At 34.0% G+C, this 20,927-nt stretch overlaps 1 protein-coding gene across 3 annotated transcripts in view; it reads left to right on the forward strand.

The window, feature by feature from the left end:
* LOC119076730 (pair-rule protein odd-paired) overlaps positions 1-20,664 on the forward strand; it is a 40,033-nt gene extending 19,369 nt beyond the window's left edge. For all 3 annotated transcript variants that reach the window (XM_037183646.1, XM_037183644.1, XM_037183643.1), the window contains 2 exons: positions 18,629-18,798; positions 18,935-20,664. In XM_037183646.1, coding sequence (XP_037039541.1) covers positions 18,629-18,798; positions 18,935-19,384 — 620 coding nt within the window. In that variant the 3' untranslated portion in view covers positions 19,385-20,664. The remainder of the gene's footprint in view (positions 1-18,628; positions 18,799-18,934) is intronic.
* The last annotated feature ends 263 nt before the right edge of the window (positions 20,665-20,927 follow it).

Genomic DNA, 20,927 nt, shown 5'->3' on the forward strand with positions numbered 1-20,927 from the left:
TGTATTCAAACGATTTATGGAAACCGTTTCCATATGAAAAATTTCGTTGGAAGCTATCAGTCATATATAATAACATCTGCTAGAGAGGTAAAACTTCTTGGGAGTAACAAATTCTCCAGAGATCAAATCCTCTGCAGTTACAATAGCAGGTGTGCGCCGATCAGCCTCCGAGAGAAATTTTTGAAAAATGACGTGGTACTTTCCACCGTAGAGCATTGGAAATATTTAAATTTGTATGAGAACTCGTGGCACCAATAACGAGATTATCGGTTTTTGCCGCGCCGATGTAGAAAAGTTTATTGGAGCCCACCTCTAAGATTAAGTATTCTTCAGTTCTCTATGCATTACTTTCGAACTTTCTCTTTAATGATATGTTCCCTCGGCGCCCACCACTTCTCACTTTCAATTCAATGGACTCTACAAAAAACCTTATTCACATTATTCCAAAATGTTACAAAACTTAATGGACCGTATAAAATCCAATAACCCTTCGCCTTCTTTTGATAAATAATTTTGTAAGTTAAGTCTTGAATTTGCTGGAAATGTCCAGGGAGAAAAAAAACAATAACAACAACAGCACCAAACGTCTATTATGATACAACCCCTTAAAAATATAATCTTGTGAAACATAATCCCATTTACCCAGACGCCTACAACACAATGGTAAAAGTCAACTTTTTTCCTATTTTTTTGGAAAGAAATAAAATCGAACAAAAGAAGTCAATAATGTATACAAACACTACTATACATACGACTGACACTTTTTATTTATTTATTTATGTTGTTTTGGAGAAGGATATTTTTCTTGAAAAACAACAACAACCCGATGAAAAAAAACCTTCATTCCCAGGTCCAGGTCATTGAGAAAATGTAACGTTGTTCACTCTCGGCTTTATATGAAATATAATCAAATAAATTATTAAAAAATTGTTCTATGATTATACGGAATCCTTTTATTTCTGCGCCTTGAGATAAATAAAAAAAAATGTTTTTTTTAATAAATAAAAAGAAAATCTAAAAATTTGATACAAACAGCACCGATTAAAAAAATGTGAAGAGAAAAAAAGTTTAAAAGATTAAGCGATTATAGCCGCAATAAATTACTCTTATAATGATTTGACAATATTTTTTGATAGTGTATATCATAAACATGTTCCATCCATCGGGGTAAATATTAAACCAGAAAATAAAAACGACGAAAACAAAACAAAATTTATTTAAAGACTGAAAAATGTTACGCTCCCAAACGCACAAACACAAAATCAAAGAACATTTTATTCCAGACCTCTTGGCTATGGCTATATCATCAGAAATTAAAGTAATGCACAAAAGATGTGTTTTTCGAAAATATCCTTTAAAAATAAATGGTTTTTAACAACGACAACAATGGGATGAAAGAAAGTCTGAGAAAATTTATAATTAATGATCAGATGTTTTGTGCTTTTGTGATACACAGTACACAGGGTGAATAATTTTTAATAAAAAAGGTCTCGGCTATTGTTCAGTGCGCTTTAAATTGAGAGAAAGCACAATGTGCGTTTGGGAAAACAAAACGAGCTGAGACAGTGTATTAATGGCTTCAGTGGCGGAGAGAGTCATACTTAAGAACATGTGTCTACAGTATGCTAGACATAATTATAGTTTTAATTATTGCAGATTTTTGTGAGGACATTCATCCATTCAGCAAAAAGACATCAATCCAATCGAAATTGAAAGGAACCTTAAACACAACCAAAAATAACACAAATTAATTGGACAGATTTCATTTTCTAATGGCATTCAATCTCTCAAACAAAACAGATCTTCTTTACCGATTACAGTCCATTTTTTAATTAATTTGTGATAAATGATTTAAGAGCCATTCTTCGTTACTCCATTCTAAAATGTACCAGCAATAGCGTTTTGTGTCTATGGAAATATCTTACATATCTCTCTCTCTCATACTTATATCCACCATAAAATGATATATTGCGTTGCATAGTCATACACTGGAAATGATTTATTTAAGATAAGACTTAAAATCATTTCATTTAGGCACTCAACTAATGAGTAATGATGTTAGATAGTATCTGATATATGTGTTCGTCTGGCGTTCAATCTTTTTCTTTCTGTGTTATATTTAATTCGAACTCATTTATGGTTACATTATCATCGGCATTGATATGTAAAACACTCGCCTTTTGTGATATTAAATGTTCACCTTCAACGCGGTGATTGCGCTAAAGAAGTTGATTTTTTATTTAATTTTGAATTGTTTTATTTAAATTTTTGATTTTGAAACAATGACAAGAATTTTAGGTGTCTAAATACACAGGATAAGCGCAAATAGACGGCATAGCTCCACTATTTTCACCTTTTTCTTTTCGTTAATTATTTACTTATTCAATGCAATTTAACTGTGTACATCATTTGAAGTACCAGATTTGAATTTTTAACATCAATTGTTAAATTGAAACCATTTTCATATGGAATATATCAACTGACCGTCGACTTCGATAAAGACATAGATAAAGAAGAGATGGAAGTGGTGAATCGATTTGTTACTGTCTTTGCGATTGACTTTATAGTAAGTGGCTACACCTGCCGCTTAATATTTTATAATGTTTTGGAATCCATGAACAGGCCCGAACTGACCATAGTGGACTTTTTCAATTTTGTATTCACATTTTACACGACAGGGCTTTTTGAAATTTGATAGCATATACCTGGGCCTGTTGGTAACCTGTTTATGGGGGAACCACATGATCTGCAACTACTTCAAAGGGTTTCTTTTTCGGTTTGAATATGTGACAGGGAATAACTCATCCACGAAAAAGGTCAATTTAAAATTAAGTTTTTGGATCTTATAATTCCTTGCCTGTGAAATACAGCGGGCTTTTTACAGTTCTGAACATATTTGACATTTTTTTGAGTTTTAATAGTCATTGATGTTCACCGTCAATAAAGTGTTTTCAGGCTACGATATTTCGGCGCAAAATTTGAAAATCCTTTATCGAATTCAAATTTTGCGCCAAAATTTCAAATCCTGGGAAACAATTAATTGACTAAGAACATCGATAACTTTTAAAACTCTGGCAAATCTAAAATTGTATTTTCTAAAGGTGAACAAACTGTAAGTGTTTAAAAAGATGAGACTTAATTAATTCATAATCTTGAACTATAAAGTGTCGATTAGACTATCATTTACTGTCAAACCTGGGTTTCTCTACTGCTTGCGGATGCCTTTACAATGTCCGCGTTTAGCAGATCGTTTCCTAAATAATCATAAACTTAACTCAAATAAAAGTAATGTCTCTCTTCATTGCTTTCACCATCTTTCTAATTGCATTGAAACGAAACAAGTGAAGTAATTAAAACGGATTTTAATGTCAATCGTTTATTATGTATACCAAAACACCAATTAAAAATCACACAATATTGTCTCGTATTATTCATAAAAATTATAAGTTTATTCATCATTTGGCGTCACACATCTAAATAAAATATGTTTGAAGTAACAGAAGAAGAAAAAAATGTTAAATGAAAAAATAAAAATAAACATTTAACGAAGAACTTGTTGCTCATCAAGTTTTTTTTTTACTCCGTTTCGACCACATCTCCAAAGTTCTTGTTTTAATTTTCTTTAACATACTATCCAGAGATATGGTTGGGTTTTTTTTATCCATCCATATACATAATAGACATTCTTTTAATATTTGATATTTTATAATAAGATATGTGTGTGCTGGATGTTTTTTGTATAAGAAAAAAACGCATATCTCTTTAATCATATCTTTTAACAAAAATACAAAACAAAAATTTAAACGCGTGCCACATAAGACATCTTTTCGAGATGTTTGAGATGTAAAATGTTCGACGATTTTTTTTTTATTTTATTTTAAACGTAATTTTATTGTTTATACATTCGAGACCAAAGGATAACGATCAGAAATGTTAGTAATTTGAATAGGTTCTCGTTTTTATAAATTATTTGGCGCCCATATCTCCGAACATTTTGTATTAATAACTCCGAGTATATTGAAAACATTTTCTACATCTCTTTATTGTGATCCACATACAAATTGTAGATGGTATGGGACATATGGATCTTATTCGTAGACATTTTTATTTATAAATATTATACGGAAAGTGTGTGCTGACCATACTCTTATACACGCTCTTATCTTAATTGATCATTAGAAAATTTATACAAATTAATTGATGATGAATGTAATAAATTAAAGGATTTCAAATGAAATTGAGAGATAGCCATAAATACGATAGTATCGATAACAAACATGTAATCGAGCATTTTATTATTATGAATTCGTTTTTTGGTTTGTTGTTATTTGTGGTCTGTGGCCCGTTGATGACATTTATATCGTTTGATTGATTTTTTATTGAGACGATAAAGTTTATCTTAATTTTTCGTTGTAAAACATGCATTTTGAACGACTCATTTAAATAAATTTGTTTTTTGCTACGGATACCTGATCTGATGAGGATTTTTTTCTATCCATCCATTAATAGAGTGTGTGGACTGGACACATTGTGGAATTTGAAATTCAGGGAAAATATGCTCTCATTCGTTAGCAATATTTTTGTGGAATATTAGTCAACAGAAATGATTGTTGATTTGATTATTCCGGGAAGTGGCGTATATTCCGCGAACTGGTCATACTTTACGATTCTCCGTTCTTACAGGTTTAGTTTAGTTTATTTATGTCGTAATATGAATAAGGCTTTTTAAAGAACATATTACGGTAGGATGTCAATCAACGCAAAATATGTCAATCAACGCAAAAGGTTTTCGAGTTAATCGGTCTATACGACACTGTCGAAATTTAAGGAATTTGAAATTGAATTTCAAAGTCAAATTTCTATACTGCTGATTGTGGTAGGGTCAGTCGCATTTAGCGAATTGTGGATTTAGTTAGATAGTTAAACATACTGAGAATTTGAGAGTTGTTGGTCTATACGGTTCTTATGCCCTGAAGGTTTGACCTTGTTTTAAAATTAATCATCGTCTTAAGTTAGCCTAACCTCTTGTGGCGAATATCTGAAATTCCTTTAGTTTTGAAAGTTTATTACGTGATGTTACGCACGTACGCTCAATCCTTACACTAATGCCACCGAGTGATGTGTAGATAGTCACTCGAACACACATTTTGTGCCTAAAAACACTTGTCACCGAGTTGCATACACAAAGTTTTTCTTAATAAATGCATCGAAATTTCTACTTTTCGTCATTGAGTAGAGGAAGTCAATTTTCTATCAAAGCAATGGAAGTTTGAAATAGAAGTTATCCTAGTAGAATTTTATCAATCGAAAGTGTCACAAAGAACCTTAAAAAAAGTAGAATGAATCGGTAATTCTACGTGTCTTACATCAATCAGCCATTGATTAGCCACACTGTGTAATAAATCTTCATCTTTCACAAGATCCATCTTATACACTCTCATACCAAACAAACAAAAAAAGATTCAATTATATGGTGCGTAAACCGCACACTCAACCAGTCAGATAATTTAAATGTTTTTGCTAACTTAATTACAATCTTTATTTATAATGATCATATATAATGGACTACCGTTTCTCTTCTCTCATTTTTGTTTCTCCTCGTCCGTTTCGGATCATTTAATGCCTGTGGGGATTTAAATACGAACCTAATAGGTTCTTTATCCAAATATTTTTGTTTCAACTCGCTGATTGAATACAAATATCGACTGAAGAACAAAAACGGTGAGAATGTGCGTAAAACAATGAAGAAACAGCAAAAGACTATACGATAGCCATAGTATCATGTAAAATGCCCATATCAACGTATTATAACTACATTAGCCCTGCAACGCCCACATCTCACACCCATGGCAATGATGATTATACATTATATTGTTACGAACGTTGTTCAGCTTTAGCTGAATTTTCTCTCGTCGGTTTAATTTTTTTTTTTCAAAAATGTTATGATTATGTTGTGAAATTTAGTAAAAAGGCGATGGGTAAAACAGAGAGAAAGAGAAGAAAAAAACAACAACTTATGGATGAAAATGAAAGCAAATGGAGTGGATGAGCGTGGAATTTCAATATGTATAAATTCATCCGCGTGACCCTAATATCCCTTTTGTTTTTTTGGCGTGTGATTTGGTGATTAAAATTTCTTTTTTTATGTTAATTAGGGGTTGGGACTGTTTAGCCTTTATGTGTAATTTACGTGCATTTTTTTCACTTCTTTTATATTTTTATGATGATGGTTTTACATGCGAAAGTCATAGTGTTTAGCACAAAATAAATTTATTTTGATTTAATTGTTTTTCGCTTTTGTTTTTACGAGTGGTGATGAAATGGGTTTCTAAGTGGAATGGACAAATGTTTTGAGGTTTTTTTTGTCATTCTTTTAGCAGGTAATGAATTCGGTGAACTGGCTACAACAATTCATATTTTTAGACATAAAGTGTAGTTTTGCATATTGTTTATGCGGCAACCAATGACCGATCTGAATATTTTTGTTTTTTCTGTTAAGGAAATATTTACAGAAACAGTCGCTAGACTATTGAGAAATGTTTCGGTAATTAAGCTCAGGCTGGACCATTCCACCATTTTTGGACAGTAGCTAAGGATCAAAACACATCGAACTTCACAAAGCAGTTTAACTCAATGTGTGGTCAAGCCATAGTACCATAAAGGGATCGTTTTATTTACATGCGAAAAGACGACCAAGACATTGATTGTTGATGTTTTTGTAAACAACAATGCAAAGTCTTGGCTTACGCATTTTCTGCATACAGATTTACACTTGTCTCCAAGTTGAATTTTCGACGACGTTCACGCGAATTAACCTGTCACAGACGGCAAGCATAGTAACAGTTTTACTATCTGATCTATTACTTCCTTTGATCGAAAATTTTCGTAGATTGATTTCAGAAATCTTTTGCTTCATTTGTTTTGAACATGCTTTTTGCTATATAAGACCTCTTTAGTCAGAACTTGTCGTTTATTATTACTGTCGTTGTCGATAACAGATGACAGCCAGGTCATAAGATATGAGACTTTTGAGATGTCATGGACTGTACATTTGTCAAAGAAAATTTTGGGGAAAATTTATTTAAAATATGGAAAAATCTAGGAAAATGTTGGAAAAATCAACAAAATGTGGGAATGCGTTTTCCCAAAAATAGTCCATGTGATAAGCAGTTCAACTTTGTGTGCTCAAGCAGAATATATGAATTTTGGTTATTTTCCAGACATTTTATGAATTTTCTTTCGGGCTCTACTTTTCAGTCTACTACTTTCACTGGCATTTATAAGCAGCAAGCGCGAAGGCCATCGTTTGTTGCTGGATATCAAATCTCTTATCTTATTTCATCAATAATATTGACAAGAGATAAAAATCAGATGAAATTTCTTCTAAGGGTCTCAGGGCAAGAGAGTTCTCAGGAACTATTTTATAATTTCAAAGCTCCGGAAGGAAGTGTGGTTGTCTAACGTGTTCGCGTGTTATATCACTTTTTCTTATGCTTTTCAGACATTATGCTTGACACCATTCTATTTCAATTTATCGAGAGAAAAAAAAAGGAGAATCAATTATCCCGGCTACATTCATCCATCCTCATTATCCGTTCGTCATTAAAATCAGTTCATCAATTTTTACCACGAAATTTCGTATCGGTTACACTTCAAATCTTAAAACAAACAAATCAAATTGCTCATTTACATGCTTTGATTCGATTAACTTCCCTCTGGCAGGTAAAACGGCTCAAGAATCAATAATAAATTTCCCTTTCCATAATTAAGTGTGAACGATTTCTAATTTACCAAAAATAAAGTATTTCAACGACCTTTTAATTGGAATTGTTCTCTGTGTTATACACCACAGTGCAGCAAAGGTTGAAAACCTACAACGATTTAAAATCAAAATTTTCAACTTAACAAGGCAAACATTATGGTAGAGAAATTCTTCACCTTTTTTGTGTCTAGATGTGTATATATACACACACTTACCCTGGCATACATTTCTATATAAACACACAAACAAAGCATCATAATCGTCCTTTACCATTGTAAATGATTATAGTTCTTGAATTTGCTTTTAAACATCGAGGATAACAAGCCTTATTGTTCGAGTCGGTCTGTGTGTATAATAGGAATTGGAGGGTCTTGTGTGTTTGTGCATTGAATGGTTTCGCAAATGTAGACTGGAAAGACGAAAAAAAAATTCGGTGCAGTCTTAAGGATGAGGATGAAATACAAAGATCGTTTACAAATAATAATAAAAAAAGTTGAGAGAGTAAAAAAAATTGGGTAGTCTCTGCTGCTGCATGCAGAATCACAATATTCACTGTGGAAAATCGTGCATTACGTGTTTGCTATTGCTACAGCTACTTCATACATAATAACGTTTTACGGGTCGATAGTAAGTAGTTTTGTATTATTCAGGACGTTCGGGATGTCCATGTAACATTTATAATGCTTAGTATAGAGAAAAGAGGATTTGTCTGAACGTTCGAAACAGCAATATACGTAAAAGAAGATAAAAACAAAATTGTTAACAATGATGTAAGTGCATATGTTTTGCACATTTTTTACACTCGGCGTGATTTATGGCAATCGATGAATGAAATATTTTTGTTTATTGTTTGATTTTGAGTTTGTTGCAATTCGGATTTAATTCAATATAAAAGGAAGTATGAAAATTTCTCTGCATTGTTCCGACGATATAATATAAGATGATACGACTTATCCATCATTCAATCTATACGGTAGATAAATCACCGTACATTGTTGGACGATGTGAAAATACGCATTTATTATTGACAGACAGTGGTGTACAATAAATCAAGTATGAAAGATAAGATGACGATAACAATGTTGATAATATAATATTCTCGGTGTAGGAGCCAATAAAACAATTTCATTCAAAGAAAAGTAGGTCTTTGTCAAACAAGTTAGGAAATTCATTCAGATTTTAAAGCTGATTGATGTGTCCTTCTGCTCCGAAGAGTATATATGCCAACAAAGTGCTCGTTCATTTTTTTATGGTAATCTTTTCGAAACAGGTCTTCATCGAAAACAACGTCAGAAATAAGACATCATGAGTACGAGTGTTCTTTTAAGTAGGCAGCAAAATCTTACTGATGTTCGATTTTGTATCAAACACTGGGTCACTGGGTGGAACTTTAAACAGATGAAGTAATAGATTTCAAGATTCTGTCGTGTACAAAAAGTCAAAGTTTCAGTAGAGCAATGTACCGAAAAGTGGCTTCAGAATCAATTAAGTTTTAAATGTCTCTTTCAATGTTTATTTCTTGGTGACCACGCATAAGCTTATTTCTATTATCGTCTAGTTAACAACGGCGTGCATAAGTACAGTTGACAGTGACAATATTAATTCAATAATATCGATGGAATTTCAAAGACCTAACAATCAACTTATGGATTGGTAGACATAGAAGCCTTAAATCAATTGGCTTATGTACACATTACAGCTTGAAAAACCTTAGGCTATGAATTTCTCTTCAATAGAACAGGTCTAATGATTTATTCGCTACGAGACGGCAGCCACATCACCAAAAAACTGACGAATCTATTACTTCACATGATCTAACATTTTACAATCTGTTGGTACAAAATCTTTTACTTCAGCAGTTTTACATCAATTCTGTTTCTGTAAACATTAGCGACATCGTGACCTATTTTCGTCATCGCTGTGAATAACATCGAAAGGTTAATTGAGTAAAGGCAATAATAAAAGTTTCACATTTCTGTAAGACTCAATAACCGAAAACATTGAAACGTCCCTATATCATCTCAATATCCTCAGCAACAACAACAAAAACCATTCATTTCCAGTAAATATCATTCATAAATCGTGGATCCATAGTTTGTCTTATCCACTGACCAAAATGACATCAGAACGCATAAAAAAAGTTGAAAAATTCGCTACACCTTCTTTACTTCAGATATTTGTATGTCTTTGCCCGTTCTCGTTTCATAAATAACAATAAAAATTTGAATTTTTCATATTTAATATCGAAAGTAAAATATAAGAAGGAACGGAACGAAAAAAAAAAACGATTCACTCAATTCACACAGCCACAGGGTGAACCATATATATTCAGTTTACGATCCCTTTAATGTGCACATATTGATATTGTTCGAATTTGTTGGTTTCTTTACTTTATTGGTGGACGTTCTTCTCTGCTATTTAACAAATAATAACGCCATACAAACGATATGGTGTACACCAATAAAATTTTTATGTATTTGAATAGAGACTTTATTCAGTTTTACGTCCTTGTTTATGTTATTTCTGTAAGAAAAACGAATATCCAAATAAAAATTCATTTTTTTACGATCCTGTCACACATACATTTCCGCTTCTTGCGCAGAGACTGTGGAAAAAAGTCATATATATCACCGTTGTCTCGGTATAGTGTTGGCGAATATGTGACGAAAATGCGCTATAAAATTGCTAGCTGATGCAGAGAAGCAAGTCAGAAACCATCAGTATTTTATGTCAATATTTCTACTATTTTCACCAATTTTGTAGCTAAATTGATACTGCCCAGATCTGTACGCTACTCTGGATGGGAAAGTAAATGTATCTCATTCATTAAAATAATGAATTTAAAACGCAGATGAGAAAACATCCACTTCCTACCTCAGAGAAAACTGTCTCGCTACGATGATAACACAAAACCCCCTCTAAAAGTAACTATTCTCCTCTTGGTGAGCAAATAGCTACTTCTCCTCGGGAACCAGTGGAAGTTTCACGTGAACAAGTCTAAGTTTCACGGTAACCGGTGAAAATTTCGTGAGAATCAACGGGAATTTCACGGGAACTAACGGAAGTTTCATGAGAACCAGTAAAAATTTAACTGGAACCAACGGAAGTTTCACGAAAGCAAGTGTAAATTTCACGGGAACCCAAAATTCAATACAGATTTTCTGTTCATACATTTCCTGGGTGCTTGTACGGCGAAGGAGTTCATGAGTTCTGTAACGATCATACTTTCCAAGTCTTCAAAGATCAGCAAATATCGCTTTTAAGTGTGAACGCTCAAGACACATTAACCTTTTTAATAGCTGTCTCACGTACATTTGGTCCGTAATAAAGGCTCCATATGCCTCTGGAAAAACATATTATTAATTTATGAACAAAAATTTACGTTCGTTTCGAACAAAAACCATCAAAATTACTAACATTTATTGAACATCCTACAATGTTTTCCTTTTTTATTCTCTTTTTTTTCTTTTTTTTTAATAAATGTTATTTATAGATTAATATAGAACCGACCAGACTTACGAGACACATTTAATTTTGTTTTTATGAAAAATTATTAATAAAACTGGAAATTATGATTTTTTTTATCATCAGAATCTGGCTGGTTTTATCATTCATAAAAAAACAACGAAACAGTTGAAATATTAAAATGATTTTGTTCAAATTGTTGTTGTTGTGTTGATGGTGTCTTCTTCTTTCTTTTTTTTTATTAAAACTGAAAAAAAATGGATTTTAATCTCACTATATTGAGATCCGTATCGTTTCGATGATACTTTTATCGAAATTTCGACAATGTTTGAAGTTTTTCAATGATCGTCAATGGAAACCAAGACTACGATGGAATTAAATGTAATCCGTCGGGATGATACTTTGTAGCGTTTTATTTCAGCAGAATTTGAATCTGGTTCTTTTCTCACTGTTGTGGTGAGAAATTGCTATTTGAACTTGGCATCGAAACCATTAAAAAAATGAATCTGAGAACATTGTGTGCCTATACTCTCATTCATATAACCGTGTGTAGGAATTACTATTAAAAATGAAGAAAAAAAAAGATTGTATAACAACACAAATGAACTTTTATATAGTTTCATGGGTGGAATTACTTTTACGACCTATCAACTTGTCAATTAAGAATACCAAATCATTTTTCTGTGTTTGTGTTTGCTTGCTATTTTAGCATCCTACCAACCATAAATTATGATCGAAATTAAATGGATTTTAACGAGCGCGTATAATACAAATTTAATTATGTTTGTTTTCTGTAAACACATTTTTATTAATCTTCCACTTCAGCAACCACTTCTCGTTGATCATATCGGAGAACTTATTATGAATCGAGCAATTGACCGTAAATAAATATAACGATTAAAATGATGAAAATATTCAGTCGGAACATGGAGAGCTGTACGACAGTTAATTGACATTTTTCTTGATTTGATTCGGTTGATTTTTTTAGCTGTTTATCGTAATGTGATTAATGAAAAAATCGTTTCGATTGTCACATCTCTAGTCTTTCCAAACATCAAACCAAATAGAAGTTATGTTTGTCTTAATGATTCACTCTTATTTATAGCAGACCACCATCTTTGGGCTCGATTACCGCGCCACAAATGGTGGAATTTTAAAAAGTATTACATCGTCAATTACAGATAATACTGTGCTGTAGCGACTGACATGCTTTACAATATGGTCAACGTCAACAATCAGGAATACGTTGAAGACTCTCTATTATCTATTTTACAGAGGACGGTTTTACCACTATCTTTTCTATTTTGCTCACAGTCAGCGACTCTGAAATAAGCTGATCCACTCATACAAACTAAAGGGCTTTTTAATTTTCAAACAGTTTTACCTCTACCATGTATCAACCGTATAAGCACTTTTGTTTGTATTTGTGGATCAGCTGAAACAAAATCCACCACTTATTTCAAAGGCGTCGACTGTAAAATATTTTTTCCTAACTTGTTTGTGGGTTTCGAGACCACTTTTGATGCATAGTGCAGCAATAATCACTTATTCAAGACTTAGTGATCAATTTACATCGAATAACCCAACATTTTCTCAGCGACCACTAGTAAGATTTCTGACAAATGGTTTTTCACCGGGGAAACTTATTTCCTTCAACAGGCTCTCCTACACTTACAACTTTCTATTACTGCTGTGAAGATGGTCCTATTGAAGTATTGAACACATCTCAAATTATCAATCTATTAGATCCAGCCCAACCATTTCCAATTGCAATGACCTTGTCGCCAAACCTATTCGTACATTCCCAGAACTGGCCTGCATTCGTGTCCTTTCTGTTAAAGTAGTCACAATTCACAATTCATCAACAGCAATCATTTGACGATTGTGTTTGTCTGGCGCATGGTCATTGTTTTCATAGCCTAAATTACCCGATTGTAATGGTAACCGAAAACGCTTTATTTGTGTATTGAATTGCGAAGGCTCCAAAAACGAGACTCCGATGTGTTTTCAATGAAATTGAATGAGAAGCATAAAAATGACCTGAGCTAAATCGAAATTTCATCTGTCTATTCTTCGAATTGAACTAAACAATCCAATGACCAAAAAGTGTAAAAATTCTTTTTTTTTTGTGGGTCTCTCTACTGTGCCTTGAGATTGCAATAAATTTTTCTGACTTTAACAGGCATAGAAGAATTCTTACACAAGAGAGAAGTAAAAAAAAAAACATTAAAAATTCCAAACATTTTTTTTCGAACTTCGTTTTGTGAACCTTTTGGCCGGACATGATTTATTGCTTTCAAAAAATGTACAACTACTCCTAGTCTAACAAAACTAAACAGAGAAATAAAAAGAATTAAAAAAAATATTGTAAAATATGACATTGAACTTGACGATGTGTTTCCATATGGGTTTTTGTTGTATAATTCATACCTAGCGGTAGGGGAGGTAGAAAACAAATAAAATTTGATTCGATAATTATATGATTGGTGATTTGGTAGGAGGGTGATGTATATGGTATCTGTCATTGACGCATTACCGTTAATTGATATATAAGATTGTTGTAGGCCTCCATTATAGGTACGAAACTTAATGTAGTTTTGAATCGTTATGGAGATGATGAACAGTGACTTTACCATTGATATAATCGCATGGTCGTTTAGGAACACTCACAAAATATGCAAGACATTTTTTACTTTTCGATTGATTCCCTGTCTGCCATAGTTTGTATTTTAGCAGTCAATTCGTCAAAAGATCAGATGTAAAAAGAAAGAAAATTATTTTAGTGGTCACACGACCTATCTGTTCTTGTGGTCTCAGTCTGGCATCTGACTGAGATAAATTCTTAATAGTTATCCGCTTTACAGCTTAGCCCCTTCTGCTATTATGATCTACGATCTTCGGATGGCGAACGCCTTAACGATTTCTTGTTGAAAACTGTGAAATTTGTGTAAGGATAGGAAGCGGGGAACAAAGAATCTTTGATCTGGGTCTCCGCTTCCCAGAAGGCTCCCAACACTCTAAACTAATAACATTACACTGGATCGTTTCTGTAAAATCATACGGTACTGAGAACAGTCCTTATCCATTTTCTTCGATGATCGATCCAATTTCGTCTCGTGTTCCGTCAGGACACTTAACTGAACGGAGAACCTGTTCCATCGATAAAAATCTTTCCATTTGGATCACTCCTATCACAATCTACTATTTGATATGAAGCTTACTTCTTGTTTATTGGTTAAAATAGATGCAGGAGGTTGCATAACAACTATCTTGACAATATCTCAATGTAATTACTATTGGACCATTCATTATATACATTCACCCTTTATTTAGTTATTTAATCTGTTACAGACGGCAAGCATATGTCCAGTATTATTATCAGGTCTATTACTTCAATCTATCAAAGTATTTTTAATCGGTTGATCTTGTACTTCAATTCCTTTAACATGCGTTTTACTATGAAGTACCATGTATTACCCAGAGATTGCCATTATTTTTGTCGTCGTTATCGATAACAAATGAATGTTACATTTCAATTTAGCAATCAAATGAGCAGACGTTGGTCATAATGTTATTATTACCAGCACCTAAATTAGTAATGTTCCATAATGCAGATCATTATTAACGAAAATTTGGTTGTCAAAATTTGGACCAAACATTTTAAAACGAACATTAGCCAACACTGCACTTTATTACATTCGTCGTAATAATTTCAATTTATTGTAAACATTACGAAAACCGCTCAATACAATTCCATCGTTAAAGTCTCTCCCCCCGAAACCCCATACTCCATTATTTGTCCCATCAACAACAAACACCACACACAATCATAACAGAGAAATACACATATCAAACCATTTGATTTGTTGTTTATTGTTATAATCCATAAACGAAACGAAAAAAAAAACGACAAACGAAAACAACAACAACAACTGAAAAGCATATGCCATCCGTCATTGTCTGGCTCAATACGTATTCCCAGTCACAATATTATCTATTCGTCTCCCTTTTCTTTTCGTATTACATCGAAGCTTTAATGGGTGTTTAAATCCCCATAGCACCTAAAGGGAGAAACTTTTCCACATTGTTTTATGTACGTTTTTTTGGTGATGTTCTTTGATTCACAATTTTGAATGTACATGTATACAATACATGTGCTGTGTGCTTACCTCTATAATATGCCACGTAGTATGTACACCAACCCACATAATGTGTGTGAAGAAAATTCACGCACCGTACTGAAGGAAGAAAAAAAAAACTGCTGAAACGAAAGACATGAATTCGGAAAAAAGTCCATTTCAGTTTCAAATATTACTTTAACCAAACACACATCGAAGAAGAACTTGAAATTTATGTTGAAAAGTTTCGTTTGAATGTGTATAACCATACAATATAAATACGATTGTGACCCGGCATATATGCTACCACCCTTAAAATATACTGGAAAGCTCCCTTGACATCTAAATCCCCGTACCGTTTTGTGAATATAGACTCAAACACACACATACACACGTACCATCGTAATTCGGAGAATTTATATACGTTTGGAAGTGTACCAATGTTATAAACGTAGAAGTTCTGTGTGTCAGACCACCCCATCCCGAATAGAAAATATTGGTGAATGTCTGGTGGTGACGTGCGTACACTTTTCGGAACCCCTCTTGTTGTATTATATAAACACAAACACGTTAGGTTGGTTGTGTATAGCAAATAATATGTACGCAATTTCGAGCATCCATGTTTATGTGTTATGGATGATATTCTTCATGGTTTAGAAGAACTTTGTTTGAATACAGCGGTTGCTTCGCATTTTCAACATGATGAATGCAAGGAGAACGAACTTCATTTTGCTTTTGCTTAGAAATAGATTTACCCTTCGTATTAGTGATATCAGAGGCATAGATCTTCCAATAGTCTATTGGGAACGTCTCATTACTTTTAAATTAAAGGTAGCTGGCCGTTTCGCAGAGATGACGATGACATTTTGCTTTGTAATATTTACGTTTTCGTTTTGAAAAGGTAGTGCCATTGAGTAGACATTAATGTTGCAAGGCAAAGGACTACGGAACTTTGTGGTCACCTTGAAAAACGAACATGCCCCACACCTGTTAGTCTGAATTAAGATTAGTACGAAATCGACATTGGAATATTTTCTTCGAACTGAGTGGAATGTTTTCTGTCGAAAATACAATATTATGAGGTCGTTGTGGCACACTAAGTTTTCACAAATTGCTACAGTCAGAGGCAGTGAAATTTCTGCAAGAATTTGCTTCAGCTGATTTTCAGCTGATCCACACATACAATCAAAACGGTTTATACTTGTTTATTCAGTTGAAGCTGCTGCACGCACGGGCGTGGTAGTGGTTAAACGTGAAAAACAGCTGAAGCAAATTAATGCTGAACTTTCACTGCCTCTGACCGTAGTTTTACGAGTTTTGAGAATATTCTCTAACTTCAAGGATTTTCAAAAATTTGTCACGAAATCCTTGAAAATACTTCCTTGTAGTGTGATGATTATCCAAACCTGATTTCAAGCTACCAGACAGAACCCATTACCTCAATCCCTCCAATAAAACATGTACGCCTTCGGACATAGTTCATTCACTTTCACACCGACAACAGCTGAGAACTTAATTGTATTTTCTTTGTAAACTCGAAGACTTCATTTACATTATTTGTCTATATTATACGAGACACTCCTGGCTAACCGGTGCTTTACTATCTAAAAATCATTTTGACTTAAATTGTATTTTTGGCTTATTTATTCAACAAATGCACACCGATGCATCTCCGAAGTGAGCCACAATTTACTTGATTAAACTTTTCGAATATTTCACGCATCACAATGTTACATCTCTCTTGCTTGCAACTCGAACATACATATAATATGTATCGAACTGTGTGTTATGTTTCTGAACATTTAAAACAAACAAACAAACAAATGTAAAATGCAGTTGTACACTCGAGTTGTATGTACAACCAACCCGACAAAAAAAATAACGTTTCCATAAAGTTAACGTTGTGGTTTTCATGTATGTTTATGTTGTTGTGTGGAAAATGGTTTTTAATGATTGAATTGAATGGAGGTGGCAAATTAAAAAGTGAAAGTAAAACAAAAATGTTGTTGTTGTTGATGGTGGTGTCCATTAAAATGTAACAGAGGGATATGCTCTGTATATATACTACACGTATCGCAACGTATGCACATTTTCACTCTATTTCTGAACTAGCTCGAGAAAAATCGAAATTAAAAGTTTTCGTGGAAAGTCACGGTGGAAACAGCAGAAACTGCACAACGTGATCTTTGAGAAAGAAGAGGTATAAACGTTACCAGTAAATTCAATTGTCAGATTGTGAAGACGAAAAATATTAAAGTGAAACGTTATTCTAACATGTCCCGTTACTCTATAATATCCTTAGATATTGTAAATAATAAGACGAGTCGGTGCACTTTCGGTTACGTTTATTTATTCTTATGTTGTTTGATCGAGTGCTGGTGGTAGACTGATCTAAAACTGCTGATTGCAATTACGTTGATATGTTTGATATGAGACGTGACTTTACTTGTATGTGTGTGCCACTACAATTCCGAGCATTACTTCTATTTTGTAGTTTCATTTTGATGGTCTCACGTTGTGCGAATAGTCTATAATGGGCGAATAGCCGAGAAAAGACTCACACAAAGGGCGAATAGTCTCTTCTTCACTGTTAGCACATTGTAAAATGTGTAGGTCGATTCTAGTCATCATTATAAACACTTTTCGTTCGATCTGTGCTTATAACAAAGATGATACTAATCGAACATTGTGCAAATAGCATTTTCCATCGAATCAGCAGAACTTAAAAAGTCACCGAAATCTTATTAGTGCTTAAGAAAGCAATAAATAAGCAATGCCTATTCGTCTATAAGATCTATCCCTAAATTTTAGTGGTCCGTCTTAAGGTGGGATAACTGTTACCCGGCCACATACCTTATTGACAGTCGAGTCAGTGTAGGCAAAAATCCGTGGAAGATGAATGAATTACGCAGAACCATTTTATGGTCTCACACTTCAGTTATACGACTTTGCTTTATAAATGACTAGGTAGGACTATTTACGACAAGATCTATTTATCTATCATCTACGTTTACCTCCTTCCATTTATGACGATTTTGTTTTCTGTTTTTTTCTTCTTCTGAAACCTAAAAGTTAATCGCTTAACTCTTACTTATGTTAATGCGCCCGATGTGCGCGCAGAAGGTATACTATATACTACGGTACAATAAACGATCATAAATTGTGAAATATTCCTTTACCAAAATTTTTTTTTGCTAATCCTTCGGTTTAACATTTCCATTTTATAGTTCTTGTGTTTCGTGTGCAAAATTATTTATTTTTTTCGTTTTATTTCTGTTTTCAGGTGAAAAGCCTTTCAAATGTGAACATGAGGGATGTGACCGCAGATTTGCCAATTCATCGGATCGAAAGAAACACTCACATGTGCACACGTCAGACAAACCGTACAATTGCCGAGTGAACGGCTGTGATAAATCGTATACTCATCCGTCGTCGTTGCGAAAGCATATGAAGGTAAGTTACAGTGTCGAACAGAGTATATTCATACTCCTTTGGGAATTCGAAACCTTTCTCTGTGTGACTTTGTAGACCTGTACGACCTGTACCGACATGTAAAATTAATCTTTTTTTCTTCTCAATTTCTCTTCAGATACATGGTAGTGTGGGCGAAAAGTCTCCAACCCATACATACGAAAGCGATGGTGAGGAAGACTCTACCTCATCGAGTATAATAACTGGCGGCACACAAACACCACCGTCCCGTTTGGGCGATAATCATTCACATAAGACACACACGCCTCTCTCCATCAAATCGGAACACCATTCACAGCACAATAAATCGCCGTTGACGGGCAGCAGTGCTATGACCGCAAATACGTCCCCATACTTAGGATCGCATCATCAAGCTACGTCGCCAACGGCATCCAATTCGCCAATGCTAGTCGGTCATCATAATCATCATCTGCTCTATCACCATTCACAGCATCCGAACGATTGGTACCATTCATCCGCCGCACCGACGGGCGATGCAATGAATCATCTGAATCATTTCAGTCATCATCATCATTTGGTGCATCATGGAGCGACCACAGCGTATTGAAGTCAGGAGGAATTAGAATATTTTCATTGTAGTAAATTGACGTGTGACTATAATTCATGATCATGAGATGAAAGTCATCGTTCTGAAACATCAGACACCATCGAGTCGTTGGGCGTTTTTTTTTGCCGCCGTATAAAATTGCGATTCAAATGAGAACCATAAGCCAATAGAGGTTATCGATACTGGGCCTGTGATATCTATTTGTGAGGAGTGCCAACTCGTATGATGGTTGGTATTGGTTCATTTTCGATGACCGTTGAGAAAGCCTTTGCGTGTTTTTCGAAATGTTGCCGATTGATCACATCGATATTCCACTGTGAGTTCTTGGCTGGAGAAATTGAAGAAGTTATCGAACCTCAGCGGTCTGAATTCAAAGACCTGCTTGAAATTAGATTGCTCAAATGGAGTAATTGGGGTCGAGGTGGGAACTGAGGAGAGTATACAATCATCTCAACAGAATAGACAGGTCAAAAGACCTTATAGATTCTTGTGGTCTAGCACCTGAAACCGATCCTTAGGCATTGCCATCTTTACACCGGCCTTAGGCTTTGCAACCTTGATTGTTATAGATAAAAGATAGGGATAAATATCTGTCGTTTAAAGTTGGAAGGCGCATTAACGGCTTTCTATTCAAAAGTAGGAGATTCTAGTATTAAAAGAAGTAAGACTCGGGGGTAACAAAGGATATTTTATCTGTGTTTTTGCTTCAAAACGATTGAAGTCGCCGTCAATCTAACGGTCCATAATATCGTTAAGCCTAATTTAAATTTAAAGAAATTAGTTGAACAAGTTTCCTTGCACTTTCTATAACCGAATTGCCCTCTATGGGATGATGATCTGTTCTTCAACAAAAGAGTTACAAAAGTAAACATGTTCCGAAAAATTAGGGCCATAACCTGTACAGTGGCAGACATACGTCAGTACTTATAAGCTAGCTTCCTAATCTATTCTTCGAAAAACGAGAATCAAACGTTGTTCATGTGAAGAAATTTCCGTTTAAACGTATTAAGGTTATGTGACCCCCACCACTTTGTTAGAACGGCGAACCACTAAACTTTTCGTTTCGGGTATGTTTCGAAAAAAGCCAACGAAATTCAGACATGACATGATTTATCGATTCACATTATTTTTTTCAAGCTTAAAAAAACCGATTCGTGCCTGCGCTTTTCATCAATGTAAAATTTTTAGTATAAAAATAGTGAAAGAAAAACAAAAACAAAGTTTGAAAAATCAAATTATTACTATACGAGAACACAAGTCATTATACGATTTTATCAAAAACTTATAAAATTGCTTCATTGATTATCGATATTATTGTGAAATAATGTGAGAGTGAGAGGATAACAGAGAAAGTGAACAAAAACAAATGGAAATTATTTATTTAAAGAATTAGACCGAGAGCCTGTGTGCATATCAGTACCTTATAAGACGACTGTTTGAAATATGTCCACAATTGTTATACTACCCGATACGGAAATGATTTGTTCTGTGATTTCCGTAGATGAGTGTTCAGCAGTCACATCAGGGGTAAACCCAAATCTCA

This window comes from Bradysia coprophila, unplaced genomic scaffold (genome assembly GCF_014529535.1).
Source record: "Bradysia coprophila strain Holo2 unplaced genomic scaffold, BU_Bcop_v1 contig_232, whole genome shotgun sequence".
Taxonomy (NCBI): Eukaryota; Metazoa; Arthropoda; class Insecta; order Diptera; family Sciaridae; genus Bradysia; species Bradysia coprophila.